Source organism: Phascolarctos cinereus, unplaced genomic scaffold, assembly GCF_003287225.1.
Source record: "Phascolarctos cinereus isolate Bilbo 61053 unplaced genomic scaffold, phaCin_HiC Scaffold_5;HRSCAF=322, whole genome shotgun sequence".
Classification (NCBI taxonomy): Eukaryota; Metazoa; Chordata; class Mammalia; order Diprotodontia; family Phascolarctidae; genus Phascolarctos; species Phascolarctos cinereus.
In genome coordinates this window covers 257,059,205-257,069,436 of record NW_027555958.1, presented here as the reverse complement: position 1 = coordinate 257,069,436, position 10,232 = coordinate 257,059,205, and the positions used below count along the sequence as shown (strand labels likewise).

The 10,232-nt window shown below is 38.5% G+C and overlaps 1 protein-coding gene across 1 annotated transcript; it reads left to right on the top strand.

The window, feature by feature from the left end:
• The first annotated feature begins 434 nt into the window (after window positions 1-434).
• Window positions 435-1,352, top strand: LOC110194393 (olfactory receptor 2T29-like). Its single transcript, XM_020966694.2, has one exon. It carries the CDS (start codon window positions 435-437, stop codon window positions 1,350-1,352), a length of 918 nt encoding a protein of 305 aa, XP_020822353.2.
• The last annotated feature ends 8,880 nt before the right edge of the window (window positions 1,353-10,232 follow it).

Genomic DNA, 10,232 nt, shown 5'->3' with positions numbered 1-10,232 from the left:
AAAAGGGAAACATAATGAGCTCTGTTTTAGGCATATTGAATTGGAGATGCTCATGTGACATAAATAAAAAAAAAGGAGTGTTTCTATGAAGTTTTTTATGTTTATCTTAAGTCTACAGAGTTCCTCTGGAAAACTCTGTTATGTAAGAATAATCTGTCAGAATCCCAGGATTTGAAAATGACTGAAGATGGTAATTTTCTGCCCAAATAGATCTGTCTTTAGGTTCAAGTTAGAGTATTTGTATCATAGACTGATGATGAGAATCTCTTCTGTTAGCCAAAATACAGCTCTGCTCCCATTACAATAATCTATAGTATATCTTTTTCCTTCACTAATAGATGACCTATCATTTATGCATAAAGGACAGAAAATAAAATCCTTTGTTGTTTTGGTTGTTTTTAATCTTCCCTAGGTGAGATGACATGAAGCAAACAATGCAGTTGGAGAATCAAACTTTTGGGACTAATTTCATCCTATTGGGGCTCTATAGCCAAAGCAAATACACTACTCTCTTCTACTCATTGATATTCATTATTTTCATAGTAGCTCTGACTGGGAATGCCACTTTGGTTCTTTTGATTCAAAGTGATCGCCACCTCCACACTGCCATGTACTTCTTTATCAGTCAGCTTTCTCTCATGGATATGATGTATATCTGTGTCACTGTGCCCAAGATGCTCTTGGATCAGGTGACTGGGATTCATCATATTTCATCCCCAAGCTGTGGAATCCAGATGTTCTTCTATTTAACACTTGGAGGAGCAGAATTCTTCCTTTTAGCAGCTATGTCCTATGACAGGTATGTGGCCATTTGTCAGCCTCTCCGCTATCACATCTTCATGAACCATAGGGTTTGTATACTTCTTGCAATTGTCTGTTGGTTTTTGGGCTCCATTGATGGTTTCACACTCACCCCTATCACCATGAACTTCCTATTTTGTAAATCCCGACAGATCCAGCACTTCTTCTGTGAGGTTCTCGCCTTGTTGAAAATCTCCTGCTCAGACACCTCACTCTATGAGACTGTCATGTATGTGTGCTGTGTCCTTATGCTTCTCATCCCTCTCACAGTTATCTTAAGCTCTTACTCCCTTATTCTCCTCACAATCTATAGGATGAATTCGGCTACTGGTCGGAGGAAAGCATTTGTCACGTGTTCCTCCCACATAACTGTTATTGTTCTCTTTTATGGAGCTGCTGTTTATAACTACATGCTCCCTGCTTCTTATCATACTGCTGAAAAGGATATGATGGTGTCTGTCTTCTACACTATCCTAACACCTGTTATAAACCCTCTCATCTACAGTATCAGGAATAAAGATGTCACAGCAGCTTTGCAGAAAATGTTATAGGGTACAGCTAGGTGGCGGAGTGACGAGAGCACTGGCCCAGGAGTTAGGAGGATATGAGTTCAAATCTAGCCTCAGGCACATAACCCTCACTAGCTGTTTGACCCTGGGCTAGTATCTTAACACTATTGCCTAGCCAAAAAAAAGAAAAGAAACGAAAATGTTATGGTCAAAGCTGATTTTAGCTGATTTTCAGAAGTGGAATATGGTCTCCATACACTTAAAAAACACTACACATTTTTTTTTTTTATCAATTATTGGTTCATTTTATTAATGTTGCCCTGTGGTTAAATAGGCATCTCCCTCCCTCCCCTCTCCTTGCAAATTAATTTCTTCTCCTTGAGAGTTTTTGAAACCTTTTGGGTTAATATTTTCCTGGTTCAGTATAAAAATCCTTGACATTTAAATCAGATTATAAGGATTTGGCTTCTCTACCCACAACTTGTTAATTAGGTACCTTGAAGAAATGACTGAAAGTCTCTGAAACTTGGTTAACTTTTCAGTCCAAAGTAGTGTTAAAGAAATGGTTATTCAATATCTAAAAGGTGAATGGGACCAGCGTGGATTTATCAAAAATTGCTTTTACTAAACTCACTTCAGAGTATGCAATCTTCAGGACCCTCAGTGATGTCTCAACTTAAAGTATAAGCTGTGGGTACGATGCTGCTTAGCAGGTATTCCACTTGCTGCTGCTCCTGCTTGTCATGGCTTCCAAAATCCTCACTCTGGGTTTTGTTCTGTTTTTAAGTATTTTTCCTTAGTAAATTAAACATTTATTTTAAGTGTAGTGTACTATAACCCTTTTTGCTTGCATGTTGAATTAATCATTTTCTTTGTTCGCTAATACTGATTATTAACTAATCACTTGTAACTTCTTAGCTGGTTGTTCAATAAATAAATAAAACAAATTGTTAGAACTCTTACCACATAGGCTTTGTGCCCTCCTCCAGTCTAAGGTGATAGTAATTTATTTTATAATCATTCTAATGGTAAGTCTATCATTTGAAATGGGCAGTTTGTGTAAGTTGAGTTAAAATAATAATTTGTGGCTGCCTGCTATAGGTTTCCTATGGGTATAACAGTTACCCAACCAGTAAGTGCACTGCTGAATATGTGTGAAGGCTAAGCTTCTCAAAAGACTAGTCATGAATTTATTCATGAGGTCAGTGATAGTGTGTCCCAAATCTTCAGGTCTAGAGGTTAGGAGAGTATTTGCTAACAAGTAATATCAGAAGCATGGCCTTCATCTAAATAAGAGCAATTCCCTTCAGAATGCGGATGTGTTTGTAGAGGATGTATTGGCAGAAGATGTACCAGTACAAAGAAAATTCTCCCAGAAGATCATGGCTGCCTGCCTTCTGCAGTTGAGTATTTTATAAGAAAATACACTTCAAAAATTAGGAGAGACCTCAGAGGCATCTACTTTCTCTGTTACCCTAATACCTAGTCAACTGTGTCACAACCTTCAATAAATTTCATTTGGATAAACAAGGTATGTGTTTGACTCTGTTTTTATTTTTAGCCTCTGAAAATTTCCCTTTGAACCCTTAGCAATTGGTGATGATTATGTGAGTGAAAAACAATCTGAGTTTGGCTGTGGGAATCCCTTCCTTGACTCTTAATTTGCCTTTAAATTACATGGATTATAGTAGATCTCCAAGGTTATTAGACCAAGGTTATTAGACATCTATCATCTTTAAAGGAAGAAAACCTATAATTTCCTACATAAACCATGAGTTAGGAATTTTTGCAGAATTAGGACTATCATTTTAAAAAGAACCCTGTACGTACTTTAATTATATCCTTTTAGATATCACAGATAATAGGACTGCTTCTATTTGAGCAATCTTATCAAGGTGGATGCCTTGGTTCCTTGGGGTAAGTGTTAAACTATTAACAATCTAATGGACAGAGGACTGCCTATTATCTTAAACTTAATTTAGGAAAATTTTGTATCAGACATAGTTGCCCGCAACCAGATAGTACACCTAACAGAAAGGCGTGAAATAAGACATGAAGAAGTGGACCAGGCTGAGCAGAAAACTGGCTCAGTTTATTTTTCTGAGGGTACAGGATATATAGAGAAAATCCATCCTAACTTCAAAGAGTCCTCCCCGTGAGACACTCCTGAAACATCTGCTAAGGATGTGATAACACATATTTCCTCCTTATCAGAGTTCCTAGATAGAGTTATAAATTCCAAGGCTTTTTCCTGGAGCCTGTATAGAGGAGTGAATATGTAAATCTAAGGTTCAAAGAGTGAGAAGGAATGTCTCAGGAACCTTCTAACAGGGAGAGATTGGAGAGCTGTGCTTCTTAATTATTGAGCCCTTTGGGTAAAAGCCTGGGCAGAGGTCAAACTCTGTCCTGGATCTTAAACCCATATCAGACTCTTTAAAATCGGCCCTCAACAAGACATGTGCAGGTACGCCTAATGCCCACGTTAGGTAAACTTAGGGCCTTAAAAAAAAAGAGTATTCAGAACCTGGCAGGAAGCAATCTAATATTTATTTAAAAAAATAAACAACCCTGTGGACAAGTAGTAATGATAAGTAGCAAACACATAATATTAGATAAGGGAACTAAAAAGTAAACTATATTAGACAGTGCTGTGATTAATTTGGTTTATAAGAGGCTGTGTGAAGCACAACTTAAGTTAAAAAAAATCAAGCTCTGGACTTTGGGGATATGAGAGGAGGTGGGAAAATGGATAGTAAAGGTGGGAGATGAAGAGGAAGCTGGTTAGAGAAATCACAAGCTAAGATAATAGCCTATCTTTCCATATACTGACTTCTGGAGAAAAACTGTAATATTTGCCATGCATCTAAAAAGATGAGCTTACTATTCTATTAGGGCAACTAGCTGTTATAGTGGATAGAATGCTAGGCTTAGATTCAGGAAGACCTAAGTTCAGATTTGACCTTGGTCACTTACTAGCTTTGTGACCCTGGGAAAGTAACCTCATTCAGTTTGCCTCAGTTTCCTTATCTATAATATTATGTGTAGAAGGAAATGGCAAACCACTCCAGTCTCTTTGCCATGAAAACTCCAAATGGCGTCGTGAAGGGTCAGTTGCAACTGAAATGAGTGATCAACAACAAAAACTATTGTATTAATACAACAATCCAAGACAATTCTGAAGGACTTATAATGAAAAATGCTATGCATCCCCAGAGAAAGAAATAATAGTATCTAAATACAGATTGAAACATACGTTTTTAGAAACTGCTTTTATTTTTAAGTTTTTTTGTCTAAATTTTCTTTTGAAATATGACTTATGTATGTGTTTTATATGAGTATATGTGTATAGCCTATATTGAAATGCTTCCCTTCTCAATGAGAGGGGTTTGACAGGGAGGAAGGGAGAGAATTTGGAACTCAAAGTTTTGAAAAAAAATGTTAAAAATGGTTTTTACATGTAACTGGGGAAAAATAAAATACTAAATACATGTCAAAAAAGAGTTCCTATTTGTGTGTGTTTAAGTGAGTTTTGACCCAAATTGTTGTTTTGTAGTCAATTTATAAATGTCAATAGCCCTTCAGTGGGAAGAGAAAATGGCACCCAAAAGAACTTGAGTTACAGAAAAGGGGAGCATTTCAGTGATAAACGCAGGAAAACAACTGGTTTAGTATTTTATTAAGGTATGAAAAAATAACCTGACCTTGCTAATCAAGGAAATAAAATCATGTACTCCTGCAATTTAATGCATTCAAAAATGACCTACGTTTAAAAAACAGATTGAGATTTTTCCCCTTAAGAAGGAGTTTTGAAGGCTCAGGCATAAATTTGCATCTGAGGAAATTCTTTTTTTTTTTCTTTTCCCTAGGCAATGGGGTTAAGTGACTTGCCCAGAGTCACACAGCTGGTGTTATGCATCTGAGGCTGGATTTGAACTAAGGTCTGCCTGACTCCAGGGCCAGTGCTCTGTCTACTGTACCACCTAGCTACCACATGAGGAAATTCTTAAAAATTATAATGAGAAATAGATTTTGATATTCACACTAACTTCTGTGTCTTCCATATAAGATTTTCTGAATGTACTTATCATGGATTTCTAAAGTTGGAGATGAATAATTTGGAATGTTTGTACCCAGAACTGAGCTCAAGCACTACATTTTCTGCAAGAGGCCTTTTCTGGGCAACACAGCTTCCAGTGTCCACTCCTCTCTAAGATCACCTTGTGTAAAAATACATAAATGAGACTGGTGTGAGTGGGTTCCTATGAGGTAGAATTCAAAGGAGGTAGAATTGACTTCTTTCTGCCGGGGAAGAAATTCTAGACTTCTCCCAAGAGAGATGAAAGGGATGTTCACTGTAGGAGTGGTTATAGCATAACAGCTGCCCTCAGTGTGGAGACAGGAGCTGGGAGGCGAGAGAAAAGAAAGAAGGGATGGTGCCTTGGTCCACCAGGATAGACAGACAGATAGGTATACATGACCAGAGCATGGGGAGCTTCCAATCATTGCTGAACTTTCCCCTTGCAGAGAATTCAGGCAACTGATGAAACCACTTTTTTCTTTCTCCTCCCTTTTTGCCTGAGATGAAAGAATTTTTGTTCTTTAATAATGTTGTATTTTAAATAATAGTTTTAAAATCTAGCTCACTATAGAGAAGATACAACTAATTTTAAAAGTTTATTTTTCTGTGTGTCCTTAATTATGAACCAGGGAGCAGGAAGGAGAAATAGTGTTTGGTTTTAGTGTATAGAGATTTAGAAATGTTCAAGTTTCAAGTTGTGTTTCAAAGGTAGCAGGCTTTCTGTTGGCTTGAGAGAGAAGCAAAATGAGAGACAATTTTAGGGTTTTGAATCTATTCATTTTGGCTAAAATTCTATGATGGGAAGACCAGCCAATGAGGGCCCAGTCTTTAGAGCATGAACAATATCTTCTTCCTGCTGACAGTCATTGTACAGGCAGGGTGAACCTGCTTCCAAAACTGGGTGCTGGACAGGCACTTTGCCTCTATGCTTTAGAGCAGTTGCAGGTATCCTATGACTGTTTCCTGTTGGCCTATTGGGAGGTGATAAAAAAATCTTCTAATTGGCTCCAGAATTAGAACTTTGTATACAAAAGGCCCAAAGAGATTAATTCTTTCTCTTTTCCTGGAGATTTTCAAGTAAGGAAGAAGAAATGATGTGAGCCTTGGGATGGAAGGGCAGTGGCAAGCAATATTAACAATCTGTTGCCTTTCACTAGCTGACTTATATACCATTTTGACCATAGCTGAAAATCCATACCATTGGTATTTCTTTTGTCTCAGTGTTTACACTTTCCTAATTATAGGTGAAGAAGTATCAGAAATGTAACAGACTGGGTTATGACATTGTGAGCTTCAAAAGGTCAGAAAAGCTATCAAAGGTTCTGTCAGCATATGGAACTGGCAGTAGCAGAAGCCAAATCTAGTGAGGAGCTATCCTTGAGGAGTGAACTGCTTGACCCTGATTAGTAGTGAAACAACTTGGCAGTGAGACCCCGTCTCCAAGGAAAGAAGGAACTTATCCATCAGGTATGGAGCACTAATCATTAATCACACCACCTAAGTTCACTTCACCAAGAAGTGAACTTGGTAGGAACTCACTGAAGGGAGAAATGGACTTACTGGACCAAGAAGTACTTCCCTTGCCCCGAATAGGGAGCAGTGGCACAGGAATGGGCCGCAGTCAATTTAAATTGGAGTTCATTCTCTCCTGGGACTAAGTAGGTTTGTAGAGGGGAGAATACAACTCAGTCCAGGGGTGATATTGTACTTCAGTCCTTGCCATACCTTCTCAGTAAATATTGTTTTGTAAAACTTAATTGATGTTAATCAATTAATTTATACTGGGGAAATGTTAACTTTGGTTGACATTGAGGAAATACACCAAATGGAAGCTCATTATTGACAGTAATGGACAACCTCATGCCCTGAGGGTTACCCTTAGGATCCTGAGAGGGAAAAGTAGTAGCAGCCCTTTGGGGAAACAGCTTGCTCATTCAAGTCATAGTTGGGAGAGTGAGCATAGAGAGTGACCCACACTTCTGAAATGCAGAACTCAACTGGATCCAGGGTTTTCCTTGTGCCCCCCCCCCCCCAAAGCAGTCAGGTAGCACAATGCATAGAGTCCTGGGCCTGGGATTAGGAGCCTGAATTCAAATCAAGCTTCAGACACTTACTAGCAATGTGATCCCAGACATGTCACTTAACCTCTGGTGCCTGAGTTTACTCAATTGTAAAGCGGAAATAATAACACTGCACTTGTGAGGATCAAATGAGACAATATTTGTAAAGCTAACTTACAGCCTGACATACAGTAGGCATTTAATGAATGTTTGCTTTCTTCCTTTGCTTCCTTCCTCCTCAGAAAAAAGTGAGTCAGACTGAAATTATACTATCTTGGAGAAGACTAGGCTGTTGAGTAACCTGCACTCATTCACTCAGTTTTCCCTACTCTTCTCAGATATGCATAGCAATATCAGTTTATAAAAGAAACAGTGTGGTATATTCAGAATCACAGTCAAAGAATCATAGAATTTTTATAGTTGGGAGGCACTTCAGAGGTCCATTTAGTCCAATTTATATGCCGTGAATAGTCCATAGTGTATGATAAGTCTAACAAGGGATTATCCAGTTTCTATTGAAGGCCGCCAATGAATCATTTAATTTTATGCAGTTAATTAAATGTATAAGGGATGATGCCCAATTCTAAATGCCATAATGGTTATTTGGCAAACCACTAACCTTGCATTCCTAAGGCTCAAAAGGTTCTCTCAGCCAACAAAAGTGATGGGTCTGTAGACAAAGGAGCTGTCTAAAGATTCTGTCATGCTTCCCTAAACCAGTTGGCAGACAAGGTTTTTTCTTCTAACACCCATATCCAAATTGTTTAAGTAATAATAATAATACAAATAAAAATTGCCATAAAGTAAATGACCCCTAGCTTCTGAGTACTATAACCCATTGAGCTCTCCTGCTATCTTGGCATCTTCCCTGATCCTGTTTCTCCTATGTGGAAGAGCAGGTTCTGGGTTAGAGCCCCCAGAAACTATACTGTCCTTCACCCAGGGAGTTGCTTTATTCAGTTTTAGAACTTTCTTCCTGCGTCTAAGCTTTCTTGATTGATAACTGATTGGTTCCTTAGCCTACTACATTTAACCAGCCCCAGACCAGAAGGAGTTTTGTATACCATCGAGTTGCCTGGTCAGGGCACCTTGCCATCTACCCTGCCACCAGAGTCCTCTTCTCCTCAAACTTCTCCTCTTCCTTGTGTTTTCCTCTTCTTTCTTTGGGCACACTGGTCAAATAAATACTCCCATTGCTTCTCTAAAGGGTGTGTTAATTGACTGCTCTGTAGATCAACTCATTATCTTTGTCATTCCCGGGACCAAAAGTCCATTGCCCATCACTCCCTAATATATGCTATCTCCCCCCATTAGAATTAAGCTCCCAAAGGGCAAAGGCTTTCCCATTTTTAGTATTTGTATCCTCAGTACTTAGTACAATACCTAGAACTTAGTAAGTGGTTAACAGAAGTATTTTTCAAAATTCAAAATTCCCTCATTTTAATACAATCCAATAAACATTTATTAAGTGCCTTCTATGTGTCAGACCCCATGCTAAGTGCTGTAGAGGGTCGGGGTGAGGAAGTGGAGATTGAGGTGAAATTAGCCTGGGAAGGACATCTTGTTCCATGGAGTTGAAACCAGGCAGAGTGGCAGACCCATAGTGGAGTGAACCCCCAAGTGCACTTTCTCCTCTCTATGAGGAAAGGCATCAGGAGGAATTTGGAACTCCACCTTCCAGCCTTCTAATTGGAGTGGAGAAGAGTCTGAGGGAGGTGGTGTCAGTCAAAGTTTGGGTTAACAGCATGGGGATGAGATTAGAGGTGATGAAGTTAACCTGGAAGGTTCATCTTGTTCTGTGGAGTTGAAATCAGGCAGAGCAACAGATGCAGAGTCAGAGTCAGAGAAGTTTTAACTAATAGAAGCATAGAATCATAGAATTTTAGACATGGAAAAATTAGATACTATCTAGCCTAATGCTTAATTTTTTAAATGAAGGTACTGAGAGTTAGATTACAAGTGTCTTTCACAAGGCCACAGAACCAAGAGAAAAGATTTAAAGATAAGCAGGATGAGTAAAAAGATAATGGTAACACTGATAGAAAAAGGAAAGTTTGGGAGTCTTTTTTTGGGAAAGAAGTGTTTTGTTGTAGATAAATTGTGAGATGCCTATGGGGCATCCAGTTGGGAATGTTTAATAGGCAATTGGAGATGTGGATGTTAAGGAGATCTGGATCTTAGGAGAGAGACAATCATTGAATGTGCTATTTGGAAATTATCCGTCCAAAGTGAAAATTAAATGCATAGCACCTGATGAGATTACCATTACAGAAAGAGTGTAGAGAGAGAGATGAAAAGAGGACCTAGAGTAGATCCTTTTTGTGCACTTACAACTAGAGGAGGTTAGGGATAGGTTGAGATCCAGCAATGCACTCTAAAGAGAGGTCAGAATAGTAGGAAGAGAATCAAGAGAAAGCAATGCTAAAATATTAGGAAAGAGAGAGTATTCAAGATGGTGAGGTGGTCAATAATAAAACATGGTAGAGAATGTTTAAAAATGGTGAGCATTGAAACCTGAGGCTTGACAATTAGCAGACTGTTATGACTTTAGGTAGAGGAGTTCCAGTTAAGTCATGCAGTTGGTAGTCAGATTGTTATGAACTGAGAAGTGATAAGAGGGAAAGTGGAGGCAATTAATGTAATTAAATGTATGTTTTCTTGGAGTTTGGCTATGAAAGGAAGAAGGTATCTAGGATGACAATTTGAGGAGCTATAAAGGCCAAATGAAAATTTTCTTTTGTTCTGTTTTGGTTTTAGAGTGGGGAGAATAGGGGATGTCTGTGA